Source organism: Odontomachus brunneus, unplaced genomic scaffold (assembly GCF_010583005.1).
Source record: "Odontomachus brunneus isolate Ranch 3 - 2012 unplaced genomic scaffold, Obru_v1 Obru_scaffold_101, whole genome shotgun sequence".
NCBI lineage: Eukaryota > Metazoa > Arthropoda > Insecta > Hymenoptera > Formicidae > Odontomachus > Odontomachus brunneus.
In genome coordinates, this window is record NW_022639551.1 from 103,442 (window position 1) to 121,653 (window position 18,212).

At 44.8% G+C, this 18,212-nt stretch overlaps 1 protein-coding gene across 1 annotated transcript in view; it reads left to right on the top strand.

The window, feature by feature from the left end:
* LOC116848842 overlaps positions 1-18,212 on the top strand; it is a 137,985-nt gene that overhangs the window by 93,767 nt on the left and 26,006 nt on the right. The window contains exons 2-3 of the mRNA XM_032825365.1: positions 8,378-8,434; positions 9,864-17,171. Of these exons, the coding sequence (XP_032681256.1) occupies positions 8,378-8,434; positions 9,864-17,171 (7,365 nt within the window). The remainder of the gene's footprint in view (positions 1-8,377; positions 8,435-9,863; positions 17,172-18,212) is intronic.

Genomic DNA, 18,212 nt, shown 5'->3' on the forward strand with positions numbered 1-18,212 from the left:
TCATAGCTTTGGTCCGCTATATTTACGTCTACCATTTAGTAATAGTAACCAAATTTTGATAATATTTACTAAATTCTTCTCTCAGTGTACGATACACCTGTTTGAAACAAGTTTACAATCTGTCAAGTAAGAGCGTGGTCAGGTTAATTTATGAAAAAAATTACTAAACAAAATTTTCAAATACATATATGCATTGTATTCAATCAGAACAAAGATGCAATTATGTTAATAAGGCGTCCAATCACCACCGGCGTCAATAATTGTCTGGTATTTTCGAGGCATGCTTTCGACCAAATTTGCCTATCGAGCCACGTTCCGGTAAATCATCGACATTTTCTGCTACATTGTATCGGTGCACCCACTTCTGTACGAATGTTTTTGACTTTCTCATGTATTTAGCAGCCGCTGATTGCGACATTTTCGGATCTTTCGGGTGGACGCAAAGGACAGCCTCGTAGCGCGACGCGCTACTATTTGGCATTCATGGCGCTCAATGTGTTTCTCTTACAAAACATCAACGACAACTGAATCTTTCTTGACAGTGCATCAAGGACAAAGGTTGCCTCTATCGACTCACGAAAGATTTAGGGCGATACCTTTTACCAATTGTAAATAAGGCCGATCACGCTTTTACTTGACAGACTATGCAATTTGACAAGAGTTTTTATGTGCAATATTTAGGAATACTAGAACACCACATAGCGCGCGCTTCGCGCGCGCCACTTTAGCCTTTTCGTTGTACAATTTACAATTTATATTACAATACTCGTTTTTACAAATTATATTCCCAGCAAACACAATGTTACATATAATATACATGTTAGTTGTAATTTTCTATTCAACAATGTAACTGTTATATAACATGTATATTATATAACAGTTATATTGTTTGTTGAGTAAGAAATTACAACTAACATGTATGTTACATGTAACATTGTGTTTGCTGGGATTACAATAAATATCAAATTCATATGGCGCGAACAACACAACCTGATCTGTCACCGCGGCTGACAGCTGCAAGCGACACGAATTCAACTGCGACGGGATCGAGACAATGGAGACGGTCGAGACGGCCAATTAGCGCCGCGGAAAAGAGGCTTCACCCACTTCGATACATTCGAGATTTAGTTAACACGCACTTTTTCTGATAGGATTTACGAAACTTTTATGAAGGTATTAGGGGAGATTGGGGTTAGATAACTTATATTTTAGAATTTCAAAGTTAGAATTTCAAAGTTAACTCTCAAGCAACTTATTGTGATTGACTATGGATGTAACCTTCTTCTTTTAATGCTCGTCATGATCCTGTTAATCGTTTTCTTTTGTAATAACCAAAAATATGAACATAGAGCAACAGAGCCATCTTGCTCTAGTTCAGTTGCACAAGGTAAAGAAGGTAACATATAAAATATGTATTCTGATTCGTAGTTCCAGAGTCTCCGGGAGAGGTCTCCACAGCCCTCCTGCCGACCCTTAATTATGAGCCAACTTTACCTCGTCCGCTCACATACTCTCTTTTAATTATTTTATGAATGAAAATTGCATTTATTACCAAAATCATGCACTTGCAAGACATTTCATTCTGGCTAATAACATATCGCCTAATTTTATTCAGTCACGATGGAGAATATTAAAACAAAATCTTGAGAGGCTCAAAAATTTATTTTGCTATTATCAAGTCAGTTTTTTCTATTTCTTAAGTGTAATATTATTTCGATATTAATGAAACTCAGGGAAAAATATTTATGTTCTAAAAGAACCATTCTGCGATTTTGCACCTATTATTTTTCTCAGGACAAATACAAAAAAAAAACACATGAGTAACATATCCCTGGGGCCATATAACCCCGGTTTTCCTTACATAGCTATGAATTTATCACACATATGGAATACTGAAATAATACCGTATAAAGTAACATCTCAAAAACAACATGAGATTCAAGAGACGAGACAGTCTCATGCCTAGTTCTCTTATTTTGTGAGTTCTTAGTTCTTAGAGAAGTCCATTTCATTTGTAAATTTAGTTAGTTTCGCAATTGATATCTTGTATGGATTTTTTTAAATTCATATTTGATCGACAGCAGGAAATTCTTGGCACATCACGCTTTGTCTTTGTGTGCGCACAAAAGCACGTGCGATTGCAAACGGTCGAAGATAAACGGAGATACCTGCGCGTCGCGAAGAACGTCGTGGGTATTGCCGGCCAGTTGCGAGAAATCATTGAGCAAGTGAGAGTAATCATCATTATTCTCGGTTTACCGCACGTATCCATGCGCTTCGCGGCGCTCGACGGGAATGCAACATTCCCGAGTGGCTCTCGCAGCCAACGACGGGCATTACACGGCTAGTTAACTCGGCGTTGCTCGTAAACGTGAGAAATTAATTCGCCGCGGATGCGACGGAATCAGATTTCGACAAATTGCGCGGCGCGTTTGCTTCCCTTTTACACGTAACGCGCATTGTTCTCTTTTTTTTTTTTTTGGAGGAGTTTTCACCGGAAACACATAATAACGACTTGTCGTCGATTTGTCGCGACCGACACGGGAACTCCGGCAGCCAGCAGGAACTCTGGCCAATTTCAGCTCGATTTAGTTCCACTTGATCCTGCAGTCGCGCACTTTCGGGTCAGCTCGGAGGAAGATGTGCACGAATCGCCCAAGGAAAGCTGCGCCACATAGGCTTACAGAGACGTAACCACGCGCAATGAGTTCGGCGAGCGGCCGTTTATAGATTCGCAACGCCCTTTTCATCGCGACGGCGCGCTGATGACCCTCTCAATCATCGTCGGGTCTCCTTGACGCAACGCCACTTGTCGCCGTCATCAAACGGATCCCGGCTGCATCGCCCCTTCGGGAGTAATCGTCGTCGAGAAAAGCCCCTCTCGGGTGCGAGCGGCCGCGCGACATGAATGAACGAATTGTTCTTACGACACGCGCATATAATCCCCAAGGGATTTCTCCTCTCTCGCATATCGCGCAAGAAAACGGGCTCAAGGTAGCCTTTGCCTGTGCAACCGCGATTATGCAGCTATGTACGTGGAAGTCGATCATCAGGTGCGGCCACGCACACCTCCCCCGTGTCGCGTTGCTACACTGAGAAAAGAAAGCAGGTGGATCGACAGAATCGGCGGTCCTTCACCCACCTTCAAGGAAACATTGTGTCTATTGAACAAATTACGCGTTAGTGCAACAATGAGTTGCGTTGCGTTGTAGTTACTGACCAAATCGTTCAATCAATTGACAACTCACATCACGGCAATTACACAATTTGTCCAATCGACTCTAAACGCTTGCTTGGATGAATTTTGTTCGTTCAAGCAAAGTCTCGTTAATTCAGCCATTTTTTTCCCTCAGCACACGATCGCTGGTATCCGAGATAGCACAGAGAATTCAAAAAGAATTCAATCGTATGTCACCAATTCTGAGTTCATTTTTAGGTGCGAAAAGAATTCTTTTCACTGAACTGAACTCTGAAGAATTCTTTTTGCATCTCAAAATGAACTCAGAATTGGTGACGTCTGAATTCTTTTTGAATTCTGTGTGCTATCTGGAATGTCGCATCTGTGATATCTGGGATACGCAGTCAGAAGAAAAAAGTTGGGTCTGTATAGGAAATTTCTTGAAGTATAATTGTGGATTCTCTGGTTAGAAATGTAATGTTTCAAACGTGCGATTTTGTTTTCTAAATTTCTTGGGACGACTTGAAATCGAGAGTGACTATCGAGTCATTGGAATTCAAATGATTTTTTATTCATATAAAGTGAATTCTCCGTTGTGAATTGCCGAGTGAATATTTTCACTGACGATTTTCGAGACTGACGAGTGAATTTCAAGCGTGCTCCATTGGAACAAAGCGTGTATTCATTGGAACAAAGTTCATTCTGATCAATTAGAATATTTATTTTTATGAATAAAAAATGCGTTTTGAATTAAATTCCACTCAAAAAGTGACAGCTGAGTCATTCAAATTCAAACAACGTTTTATTCATTTAGAGTGCATTCCCCGCTCTGAATCGTCGAATGAATATTTTTATTGGAAATTGAAGAGTGAATCTCTAATGCACTCTACTGTCACAGGAACATATTCACTCTAATTGGATGAAATATTCTTTCATATAAAGTCAAAACCCAAGCTTGAGTGGAATATTTACTCTTGCGATTTCGAGTATCTCCACTATCGCTTCAAGCGAAAATATTACCACTTTTCACTTGTTTTAAGTGAGATTTCAATCAAGATATTTAATGTAACTAGGAAACTTAACGTGTTTCCCTCCAGAAATATTTTTTTAGTCTTTATTTTACATTAGAATTTAAACAAAACACGTATTGACACTTTCTAAATTATTTTACTATTTAGTAAAATATTTAGAATATTTTAAAAGAATTTTTTATTCTATTAAATACAAACAATTGATATAACATTGGCATTCTATTGAATACATTTGGCTAGTATGAAAATGGGACTCCATTGTTTGATACTATAAAAATAAACGGATTGAAATACAACGAATTCCGATATATCTCAATTTTAGATAGAATATCTATGTTGGGACAAAAATAGGATTACCAAATGCTGCTGTAGTAGAATAACTGATTTTTAAAACAAATTTAAACATTCTAATCGGAATATATGTTGTACCTGAGAAAATCTTGACAAATTCCCACTAGGAAACCGCGTGATATCGCAGGGAATTGTACGTGAATTATGCAATTCGAAAGCGGCACGAAATGCTTCGTCATTGACGCGTCACACCGGCGGCTTCTGGAGCATTTCTGCGAGTTTGCTCAACGCTCATCTACAACATTTTGTCCTGAGCGAACGGCACGTTGATACGAATCAGTTTTGTTCTACTTGCCAGAAACTAGTTTTGCATTTGAGGCGTTACACGCGTCAATACGCATAAGTATTGCCAGCGGATTGGCGTAATAAGCGACGCGGGCGGGATCGGCGAGCGCGACTGGTGTTGCGATTGAAATATCGAGTGTACGCGACGCCAAACACGGATCTTCTCCCACGTGTGTCGACGGGTCGAACGATCCTTATCGATTGTTGGGTAACGTGGACGCGACCGGTTTGTCAGGGGCCGCGAAACGGCCCGCTTGGCCGCAGGCCAGACGCAAGAAAGAAGGGCGACACGAAGTCGACCAGCTGACCCAATGTGTCCAGACGAGGATGACCTCGAAGTACACGGACACCGTCGTCGGTCCCGATTGCCGTCGTACCGAGAAATGCCAGTCGTCGGGCAACCGGATGTCACCTGCTCCGGTCAGGCCGTGAGAGTTCAACGTCGTCGCTCGATCGCGTCGAAAGGAATAGAACGGACGCCAATGAAAACAAGACAATGTCCCAAAAGTTTCGGCGAATTTTGATAAAGTAGAAGACTACAAAGAATATTGATAAATAAGTCAAGTAAGCCATGTTTGTATACATAACGAAAATCAATTTTCTTGAAACGTAAAAATCACATTTCTGAGTGATTAAAAAATGTATCTGCATCTTTTAATATATTATAAAAAATATTATATAGATCACATAATTAGATCACGCGAATCTAGTCGATTGATCAAAGTGTTTTTTTCTTAAGTGAATCAGTAAAAATGTTTCTGACTGAATCAGTAAAAGGAATATTTTGCCTAAAATATACTAGTCTACAAAAGAAAATATTTTGTCACATATGACTCAAATTATGTGATCTATATAATATTTTTTATAATATATTAAAAGATGCAGATACATTTTTTAATCACTCAGAAATGTGATTTTTACGTTTCAAGAAAATTGATTTTCGTTATGTATACAAACATGGCTTACTTGACTTAAAATATAGAGGTTTGTAATTTCTTGCTGTATGTCGCTTGTAGTATGTGTCTGTTGAAAATTTAAAAAGTATTATAATATTTAAGTATTAGTTTTTATCATATATTATGCCTAATTGGGGAAAAATCACGTAGAAAGAGAAAAATCGTTATGAATTTTTATAAACATATTGCTTAAGAGATTACAAAACTTTGAGTAAAAATTAAGTAAAATTTGAGGAGTTGCAGAAAGTTGTAAATTAATAGGAATATACTTTTTTTATTATATATGTATATTAAGTACATTTAATAATATCTCAGTGAAAAAATAAGATTTTTTATGGTGAATATTAACATTATTCCAATTCTGTTCTGCGAAAAAACATCATGCTTCAACATTTTGGTCTGAAATCAGTATCAATATATTTTTTTATTCACTATTTATAGTTATCGATTCACGGAGCAGATTTTGAGAAAAGCATTTTGCAAAATAAGAATTATAAAAAATTAGATTTAATCTTTTCACTAGAAAATTTAGATTTGTAAAATCAATAAATGAAAAATAGTTTTGAAATGAAAAGTATGTCTTCATAAACTGATATAGACAATTAGGATAAACATTTATGTCAAACATCAAGTTAATCGAATAAATAATTCTCAAGTTGTCGCGGTTTAAAAAAATATTATTTCGAAAATAAGACGTTAAATATTTCATAATGAATTCTTTTTACATTTTTTATATCAAAATATTGTTAAACGTATTTAATAGCAAGATAGAAAATTGTGCAGACTGATATAATGAGAACAGTCGCTACTATTAATTAATCCTTTCAGCGAGATTTTACCGATTGCAGTGCTATACTTTAACTAAAAAAAATTGTGGCCTTCAATTACAAATACAATATTTCAATAAAGAACACACTGATTGTACTTTAGAGAATGCAAAGTACTGCTGGACGGAAAGCCGACATGAAGGACGCAAGGGACGTCCGTCAAGAGAAATTTATCGAGACGCTGCGCGTCAATTGAATCTCAACAGGCAGTTCTTTTCCCGTGCCGATTAATGCCACCGCACGCTGATGGAAACGCACGCGAAATTGCCCGTCGCGATATATCATCGCACTCGCGCAAGCATCGTCACGTGTGCGCGCACACGAGTGTACACATGGACGCCCTCTCACGTGCACACAACAGCACCTCACGAGGAGGATAACGACGACGGATATTTTCTCCGGGAGACGAGAGGAGTCGGTCAGATAACTGTACGTCGCGGCCTCTCCGGAGACGACGTCTTCGGTGTCGCCGACGTCGTCTGGCGTCCTTTGCTCATCTATTCTCACACAGACAAGCCTCATTCCTAGACGCGCGCGTGTCTGGGCTGCGCCGTTTTTTCGTCCGTTTCTTCACTTCGCCTTCGTGAATCGCGGGCAATTAAGCCCGTTCGCTCGAAGTGTCGATTACGATCGTTTTGACGCTGAAAGAAAAAGCACTACGATGTATAAATACCATTCGCGAGCGCCAGGAGTCGACGGGAATGTATGACGCATGGCAATTATTTCGCGAAGAGCCGCGACGATGACCAAATGAAGCTCTTTCCGTCATAAACATCCTTCAATCATTCCCTTTCACCACCCACCGTTTCCTCTGTCGAACGCGCCGCAAGGCGACCTTGCGCGATGACGAAGTTGCACGCACATGCAAATCAAGCGTATCGATTAACCTGCATGGGCAATTTCTTGGAATCTTGCTGGCATCCAATCCGATTCTGCAAACTAATTACAGGTTCTGATTAAAAATTTAACCTTTAAACAATAAGGTAAAATTATGGGACAAAAACAAGTCAAGATCATATATGATCCTAATATTTTTTAAATATTTTCTTCTGCATTTAAAATTATATGCGTTAAAATTCGCACTAAGACAAATAAATAGTAGGAGAACAAATTCTTTTATTCGTATAAAAATATTTTTCTGTATAGTATCTGACTTTGACGCAAACATGTCGCAAAGTTTTAATGAATTGCATTGAAAATATTTAAAAAATTATATGGAGTCATCGATGTTTAAGGGTTTCAAACGAGAGGGTTTCAAAGGAGTTTCTAAGTGGGAAAATTCGAAGTTTTCCCAACATTCTTTCTAGTTTTTATTTTTGCAATAGAATTGAAGGAAACATATGTGCGGATTTTCTAAATAATTTCATTATTTATTACAATACATTTAGTATTTGAAAATTTTTTTTAATTTTCTATTTTATTGAACATAATATTTACTATGAAAATGAAATTCTCCGTTTGTTACCATAAAAGTATACCAATTGTATAGTGTACTTCACTTTGACTGAAAAAATGTTCGCAAATTTTTATTTTTATTTTAAACAATAGAGATCTTTATCCTAAACAGAAAACCCATATTTAGGACAAGAGTGAAATTTTCAATCGAAATTGTAGTGAGATAACCAATTTTTGGAAAAATTCAAGTATTCTAGTCAGAATTCATGGTGCATCTGAGGAAATATCTAAATTTATATACAGAGGAAAATATATACTCGCGTTAAATGGATATCTTTCTTTCTCCTTTTGCAGATGGAGCTTTATCGAACAAAAACATTAGAGCGCCGAGGATAGAGAGGGACCTGCAGGGTAAGTCCTTGTGAATGTTCCTGCAACGTGTCTAACAAATTGTATACTACAGTCGCGACACATGCGCGACACCTGAATCACACTGATACACGCATACGAGGACTGTACTCAAGATTTATAAATTTCTTTTATCTAAGCGTTATGTTTTGATTGTTGGGCGTTTGCGACGAGAGGGTTTCCTCTTCTCTTTGGATTTTACACAGATGCTCTCTGTCGCGGGATTTGAGTGCAGTCCTGCGATATATCAAACAGTTTTTTTCCGCTTTGTCCTTTGTCTTCGCTCTCTGATTCATCTTTTCTCACGATGTATCTCATTTCGCGTCTCAAACATCCACGTGCGTGTTGACGCGAAGTGCGGCCGTGTAAATAAACTTTCTTCTCAAACGGCAATTATTTTCCTGTCGCCGAGTCGACTGTAATGTATGCATGTCATCTCATTTCCGTGGTGTCTGGCTTCGAGATCTATCGCACGATTCAATTTGCGAAGTGTTCTTCCCCAGGATATGAAAATTCACCGCGTCGCGCGGTAAACTTATTCGGGCCACTTTACCGTTAAATCTTAAAGGAGGATTTAAGAAATATTCTTCTAATTTCCGAAAAAACGTGTTATAAAAAATAATTTTTTTTTTTAAAGAAATAACGATTCTTTCTTTAAGAAGTAACTTTTTTAAGACAAGCAATCGCTCGGCGATCTGAGAATTTTCTGGATCCAGGGACTGTACATAAGCAACTAATGGCTAAATTCTTTCTCTCTGTCTCTTCCCTTACGCATGCATGCTAGTTTCTCTCACTCTCTGTGTCCAGTGAAGAACTTTTTTCTCCAAAATAGAAAGAGAAAGCAAACACGAGCGGAGATAACGAAGTATGATAATTACGCTAATTAAGCAGGCTATCGCGAATAGCGTTACAGCGGATGTCCTAGGCTACGAAAGAAGAAGGCTCGTCTATTAAGATCGTCTATCTCTTTTTTCTGTTTCTGTTACTGCTCCCGTCTGCTCCCCGCCTTCAACTCTTCTCAACAACTGGATGCCGTCTGCCTCCAACGTCCGTCCGCCACTCTGTCTCTCCGACGACCTACATATTATAATAAAAAAATAACAACATATGACGCGCGATTCGTACGACGACGCACGTGTGACTCAATTACAAACGTAAACAAACACCCCGACGGACTCACGAAAACGCGAATACCGTGGCTGAACCGCTCGAAATCGCCGTCGTGTGCGTGTGCGCTTCTTGCTTCCGAACGATTTCGCATTATCCGAGTCGCATTTTCGATGATTTCGCGTCTCATTCCGTCTCGCATCCCCTCGTTTTCATCCCCGACGACGCAAAAATCGCCCAAACGTCGCGCTTCCCGCGCCGATTTACGTATTCCCTTGCGTCACTTCCCCGGCATACTTTCGATCTCGAATATATCACCCTTCAGGAGTAACCACAGTCCTCCTGGTCTCGGCACGTCCCGGCAAGTCCGCGCCTCCTGTTGGAGTCCTGACCAAAACGGCGCGCACATTCGTGCAGGATGGTGCAAGTACCGAGTTCGCCACTCAGGTCCTTGGCACGACTCTCGACAACGGGCGCCTTTACGCGCGAATCTTATCCACGTCCAGCAGAGTGTTCTATGACAAGGAGCCGGCGCCAGACCCATCGAGTCCGTACGTCGTTTATCCCTCGAGGGCACCGGAAGATGACTGGCGGCTTCGAGTAGCTCTCGATAACACGCCGATCAGGGCGATCGAAGAAATAGAAGCTCTCGGCGGTGACAGCGACACGGACTCGAGCGACTCCGTGAAGCAGAAAGCAACCGGCAATGCCTCGAAGCTGGACGAACTGTCTCGCGAGAACGACATATTCAGTAAGAGGGAGCTGAGTGTAGCTGACAGATTCAAGCCGGCGAAGGTCCGACCGACCGACAATCTGCCCACCTATACGATTAAACATGAGTACGTGTCTAGCAGCTTCGACTCCTTCGACGATGTGCAGCCGAAGAGCTTCCGACCGCGGCTGCCGAAAATCTTCAAGTCTCAGCCGAAGACCTCGCCGCAGAGGAGACCAGACGTGAAGCCGCTTGCTACGGTAACGTACCACGGCTTCGCGGATTTCACCACCACGGTCGGCGACACCGTCATCATCTTCTCACCGAGCACGTCGCCGGCGCCCGTGGTACGTCCTGCTACCACGATTAGAGGCGATGCCACGTTGCGACCGATCGATGGCGCGGCAATGATGAAGATTCGACCTACGACGGTATTGGAATACGCGAAAACCAATCAGCCGTATGAAGGCGATGTGAATCACGCTTCAGACGACCGGCTTTTGAGCGCCATCAATCGCGGCAACATCCAACCCAGCCTGACCGAGGATATCGAGGCTGAGTCGTCGACGTTGTCCACGGAACCACTACCCGACGTGGAGACCGGCTCGTTGAAGCCGACGGGACTCCTGAAGGTCGTGGACTCCACTACTTCCTTAGACGGCACCACGACGCACTACAAGAGTCTCATTTACGGAACGTACATTGGTAAACACTATGCCGAAGTCACCGACACGTCCTCGAACGTGTATTTCTTCCCCGACGAAGCAACTGCGACGTACGAGCCTGACGACACTACAATGGAATACGGCTCGATCGAGACGGACCCCGACGAGCCTGAGCAAGGCACTACCGTTGAGATGTCTGCTACCACACCAGGTGCGATCACGACCAGCGAAGAGGAAATGAACGAATTGACTACTCCGTTGAGAGGTACGACAGACAGTGTACTGACCACTCTCAAGGATATCTTGGAGAGCGCGAGAAGAGTGCTAGGTACGACCGAATCGATATTGCCCACCTTGGACGATGAGATTCCCAACGACATCGTCCCAGGAGACCCGCAGGGTCGCAGTATCAAGGGCAACGACTCGCAGAACGACCTACAGGCTGATGAACGCAAGCTACATGGATTTGGTTCAAGTAATGCTGAAGAGAAGACCACATTGACCACCAGATTACTGCCGTCCACAGCCTACAAGACGTTCACGTACTTCACGACCTTCTTCATCCCGGACGACAACGATCACACTACGACTTCCATACGTTCCCGCGAAGTGGTCTCTTCTGAGGTCACGTACTTAACAGAATTGATTCAATCAAGTCCGACTGACACCAGACTGAATCCTACCGCCTCAGTACCGCTGCATACGACACAACAAACGCCGAGTTTCCTCGATGAAGAAGAACAAACTACAAAACAAGACGAGGAAATAGAGCTTATCTTTAAAACTCTGTATACGACGTACACATATCTGACGACGTTCTTCCAAGAGAACACGTCGAGCGTGTCCAGTCGGCAAGTGGTGGAAACTAACGTAATCACACAGACTGTTGGCCCGAACGGCGTTTCTGCCGTGGTGGCCGGTCTCTTCGAGAAGGACGAGTCTGTTACGATATCACCGACAACGATATCGCAGAACGTTCTGCCGTCCGTGACGAATGCTCGAACGCCCGAATACAACAGCGGCACCGAACCGATTTATCAAGTTTTTGATGAGACGACGGAAGGAAGTCTAACCACTCCCCAACAACAAGATACCACTGTCCAACAGGATACCACTGTCCAACAGGATATTCCAACAGAATCCATCACAACCGTGGACGACTTCGAGACGTCGGATAAATGGACCACTGAGCTAGAACCAAGCCCTACTCCGGTCATAGCAACAGAGGCGCTGAAGGAGCAAGTGAAGACATATTACACAACGTACACTTACTTCACGACAATCTTCGTGGACGATGAGACGGAGATCGAGACAAGAACCGAAGTTTTCACCAACGTCGTCACGGAAACCATTACGCCTACCGCTGTTTTGTCGGCTCCGCAACAGACGATTCAAATAACTACGCCGAAACCTGAAGAGAATAAGCCTGCGGTGCCACCGGAGATCTTGGCTTATCTGGAAGCTCTTCAGCGCCAGAAGTCGCAGGAAGAGGCACTTCTCTTAGCGAAGAAAGTTCAGCAACAGAATGAGAACCAAGCGACGGGCGCTGATGAAACTACAACATTGGTTGAAAGCAACATCGATACGACAACGGAAACACCCACCACTTTGGAAGATCGAGTCACTACTGAGCGTCTGTTTGGCGACTTTCAAGTGGGCGCGCAGGTGACACCCAATCCTCCGACCGATGTTGAGGTCATCGGCTCTATGATTACGGACGTAGTGTCTTCTTCTAGTTCCGGTGGCGGCACCGTTTTGGACATAATGGATAAGAGAAACGCCGTTCCCGAAGACCAGGAATTGTCGGAGTCTAACAATCACGAGGTGGAGCCAGCGCCGACGTTGTTGCTGCAGACTAGTTACACGACCTTCACGTACTTCACAACCATGTACAAGGGCGATATCACGAACGTTGCCAGTCGTCTGGAAACAGTGACGAATGTGGCGACGGAGACTATAAGACCTTCCCTCGTTGTATCGGAGCCGACCAGCACACAACCGGTCACGTATTTTACGACCTTCACTTATTGGACGACTTTCTATAAAGGTGGCGATACTGTAACCACCAGTCGCGAGGAAACTGTTAGTAATGTCGTTACACCGGGAGTTGCACCTACTCCCACGGTAGAACTCGGCGTAGTAATGACTTACAGACCGACTGTGAACCCACCGTTGGAGGAGAACTCCTCGAGCAACGGGAAAGAGTCCAAAGTCACTGCAGATAATGAGGTTACACCTGTGGGTAATGGCGTGCCAGAAAAGTCTACCATCGACGACACGAGTGTTCCGTTGAAAGGGATTATCAGCAGCCAGGACGACCAGCACAGCACGATAAACACTTCATTAATCTCACCTGAACCGACGACTTTCTACACCACATTTACTTACTTCACCACGTCCTATGTCGGCAACGAGACGATTTTAAACAGCAGGCTAGAAACGGTGACCAGTGTATCGATACCGGATGTCACGACTCAACAGGCAACCGGTCGCGCAATCGGTGGACCCGTGTACCCGTCGATTCAAACGTTGAGTAGCGACGAGAAGATCAAGGTGACTCCCACCAAAGTAAGCGAGGCGCCGAAAACGGGCTTAATTTCCACAACACGGTCGAGCACGGTGCACGAAGGTACCACGACGCATTACACGACAGACGTGTATGGCACCTACATTGATGGACTATACGCACAAGTGGTGGAGAGCTCGACGAGAATAGAAACACCGCCGTTGCCCTCTTCGTCGATAGCCACGCCTGTTCTCCCCACGGGCATTTTGTCCTTGAACAAGGGTAGCGTAGTGGATGCCGACGAAGTCACTACAGTGTACTTCACGACCAAGCAGATCGGTACGCTTTTTGACGGACTATACGCTAAGGTGATTGAAAGCACGTCGAGTACCAAGATAGACGAAGAGAGAAAAGCGACCATTCCACCCAGCCAGGGCCATCGAACTGGACTTGTGCGTCTCATTCAAGGTCAAATCGAGGACAATGGGACAACCACGTTTTATCAATCCAAAGTAATCGGTACCAGTATCGAAGGACGGTACGCTCAAATCATTGAGAGCACCTCTAGCTTCTTAGTGCCAAGTCCTACCTCGAGTATCACACCAACTTCTACTTTACCACCGAGTCCGACAACGAGTATTCCCGAAATTTCGCCATCTCCCGCAGTGATTCAATCTTCATTATCTGAAGATCCTACAACTGAATCACCCGATCAGGACGAAGACTCCGGTCAGAACGAGGAAGACGACGAAGAGAGTGGAGAAGACGAAGACGATCAGAGTTCAAAGAAGAAGTCACGCTTGACGTTTTCAACTAGGAAGAGAACTTTCACTCCAGTGATCAGACCGTTCGCTTCCAGGAATAGACCGACCTTCAATCCCAAGCGTAAAGGCACCCAAGCCGCGACAACTATCACCCGAACAGATATAACGCCTACGATTACTGCTACTTTGGCCGGTAAAGGCAACAGGTTCGCGTCGTCACGAGGTCGCGTCACTTCGCCCATCGGACCCTACTCATCAACATTATCCCCGTCGGGATCCAGAAGGTTCGCAGGCAGACGGGGAACTGCTACTACTTCGAGCTCCTATACTTCAGCGTTCCCGGCAGGTAGCACTCGAGGCAGAGGACAGCCAAGAATAACGCCGTCGTCTGTGTTTCAAGGCAATAGACGTGGCCCTACCTCGATTAGAGGATCTTCCGCTAGAGTCGCGGGTCGAGCTTCGAGTTCCGTATTCCCCGGTGCCTCCTCAAGATACCGAGCGGGTATCCGTCCGTCGTCAACGTTATTGAGGGGACAACCCACCGCCAGACACGATGATCAGGAGAACGACGCGAATGAGTTCACCACTACTACATTGTTCACTGATGAGACGCCGTTCACAGAGTACTTCGACGGTGAAACTGTTACCACTCCTTTACAGACTACCACGGAGTCGTCCAGGAGGTCTACAAACCCGCTCTTGCGGTTCCGCAGGCCCCTCAATTTGAATGGCAGGTCCGGAACTACTCCAAGACCACCGGCGACCACAACTCCGAGACGATCGGGGAATTTGAATAGACCAAGCGCGCCGACAGTTCCCAGAGTAACCAATGGACGAACGAACAATAGAGCGACTCCTCCGGTGTCCACGAGAAGTAGACCAAGCAACACGGGTCTCTTCCCGCCACGTGGATTCCTTGGAAACAGGAAACAGGAATTGCCAACTGAGGAGCCAATCGACCCAAACGAGGATCTCGAAAGTGAGGACGAAGAAGGTTTCGAAGACGAGCCTGTTGATGAGATATCAGATAATGATTATGAAGGATCAGAGCACGAGGACAGAAGATCCAGTTCGAATGTAAATCGTCGTTCTGGAAAATCTGTCGGACCTGCCGTGCGAATCAGACCGTTTGGTACGAGAACGAGAAGAGTCCGCCGTCAGGCTAGTCAGCTGAGAGCATTGAACAGTCGTTTCCGTAGACCTCAACCCTCCTCTACGAAAGCAGAAGATAGATCCGATACATTGGATGTTATGATCAATAAAGAAGACAACGCAAAGTCGGGGTCGAAACCCATTGCTCGGTACAATCGCGCGCGCAGTTTGACAACGCCGCGATCGCTTCAAAAGACACCCAATAGTCCGGACCAATCGTCAGCGGAGACCACGGAATTGAGCCAACAAAGTAAGCCCAGGACCGGGTCGAAGCAATCCAACGGAAACAGAAACGGATCTGTCAGGATCAAACCGTCGCCGGCCTCAAGTAACGGCAGACAATTTACGCTGAGAGAAAAGGATTCTTCATTGAACAGATCGGGCTACAAGAGACCAACCTCAGGTACGAGGACAAATAGTCGGTCTAATAGTAAAACTGACAATGGACGAGTGAGACCACCGAGACTGCGAAATGGATCCTCCAAATCACCCACCGAACCTCCATCACGCCGAGTATCGCCGTCCCGCGCGTCCTCAAGATCGACGAACGGTAGAAATGGAAACAGAAGAGTCCCTACGAGGGGTAGAAGTTCCCACGGGGACATCCGCGAAGCGCCCACCGTGTATCCCAACTTCGACGGTACTATAACCGTGACGCACTATGTACCGACGGAAGTGACGATTCCCGTGGTAAACAATGGCGTCACAGAGCATCGGAATATCATAACAGCACAACCCAGCACTGAGGTGCTCGGGCCTACTCAATACAGCACAGTGATAGCTGGGGACGGCAGGCCGCTCGTGGTGATCGTTAGCGAAGTTACGGGTACGAACGTCCAAGGGCAAGCCGAGGTTACGCGATTCCTACTCCACGAGACACCCACTACTCGCATTTCGCACACCCTCACGAGCCTTGGTGGCCGTCGCGTCTCCCAGTCGGTAATTGTACCTACCACGGTATACTCCGTGGAGAATATAGTCTCCACGGTGCAACCGTCCCTGTCCGGCAACGCTCCCCTTGCCAACATTCTTCTGTCGCAGTTACTTTTGGGTCAGTTAGGTCAGCCGAACCCTCTGTTACAGTCTCAGGCTACACCCACCACACAATATAACACACGCACCACTTCCTACGTCACTACTATCACGAAACATCAGAGCACTGTCATACCTCTCACTTTCCGCGGCAAGGAGATCCTCACGACTCTAATCGACTCCTCGACCGACGTTGTCACCGCGACGGAATTCATTACGGACACTGTAGTGGTGACACCTACTGCCGCGATACCGGCGGCTAACTTGAATTCCCTACTGTTGCTGCTGCAACAGCCACAACCGCAGCCGCAGAACTCGAATCCGCTATTGGATCCTTTGTTCGCGGCCGCTCCGTTCACGCAGAGCAATACTCTGCCGGGAGAAGTGGAAAGGAGACACCAACCAGCCGACTCCGACTACAGACACGATAATTACGAATACTCCGAGGAGGATGAAGAAGTGGCAGAATATAAGAAGCCATCAAGATCACGCGGTGGACGCGGTAAATCGAACGACAGGAGAGACGACTCCAAGGCTTCCGCCGCATCTAAGGCGGAGTCCAGCGTAGTGACGCTCTACGTATCCGGTCGTAGACCCGGAGAGTTCAGCACTGTCTTGAGCACCGTGAGAGTCGGCGATTCCCCGTCCAGAAGACGAAGAAGCGCCCTGGAAGGCGCCGTCGAGGTCCGACCTTCCGTGCCGCCATCGTTGCACGCCGGGCCAGCGGCAGTTGCCATTCTGGCAGGAAGTGAAGATCCCATTGACGCGCACGCACCAACACAGAGTCTCGAGAGCGTGGTGGGTGACGTCGGACGGCATATTTCCACGTCCATCTATACCTAACCCTACTACCTCTTGCCCATGAAGACCCTTTTCCATATCTTCCCGCATCCTTCTTTCTTTTCGTCCTCATCATGAATCCACAATTTCATCCAGACCCGCTGAAAATAGTCCGAGGCCTTTCCCAAGTCTCTTTCGACTCGGAGAGCTTCGGTCCAGTTTCTTCGGGTGCGTCATGGTGAGTCGAACGAGCAACGTTGATGAAAATCGAAGTTGCTACGTATGTAACATAGACTATTTCAAAACTATCGTACACGGGAATAAAACTCTGTTGAATTAATAAAATCGGTCAATAGCGTAACATACTTAGAATACATCTTCTCAATTCAGTAGCAATGTTATTAAAACTAATATTCAAGTTATTGAAACAAATACATAGTATATTGTTTTAATAATAACATTACTAATAGCATTGCTATTGAATCAAGAAGATACATTCCAACTACGGCGCTATCGATCAATTCTGTTAATTCAATAGCATTTTTTTCTGTGTTAGTTCCTTTTCTTGAGAGTTGCGCAAGGAAAGGATTGTGAGAAGCAGCTTCGGTTTGAAAAAGAAAAACAAGAGCCATTCCACGACATTGGCTATCAGCGCATTTCGTTTCGTTCGGCTCGCTCTCTCCCAACCTTTTTCAATCGTTTTTTCTATTTCCCTCTGAAAGCTTCCCCCTCTCGAGCATCGTCCCATACTTCCTCCTACTAACATAACCTCTCTCAATCCGCCGCCGCCGCCGCCGCACGCGCGCCCACACGACAAAGGTACTCTCTTCCGTCTCGCTGGGACATCACCACAACAGAAAACGAACACATGCGTGCGCAAAATTCGCAACAAAAAACTCTCAGTCGGATCGAGCACTCGAAACCGAATAATACGAGACGACAACGTCACACGATTCCGACCGATTTCACGAAAACGACTCCACCCCTCGAGACAGGCTTTATCGTTGCACTCTGCTTAATTATATAGACTCTGGTGTAGATTGCGGAGTGAATTTAAGCACCA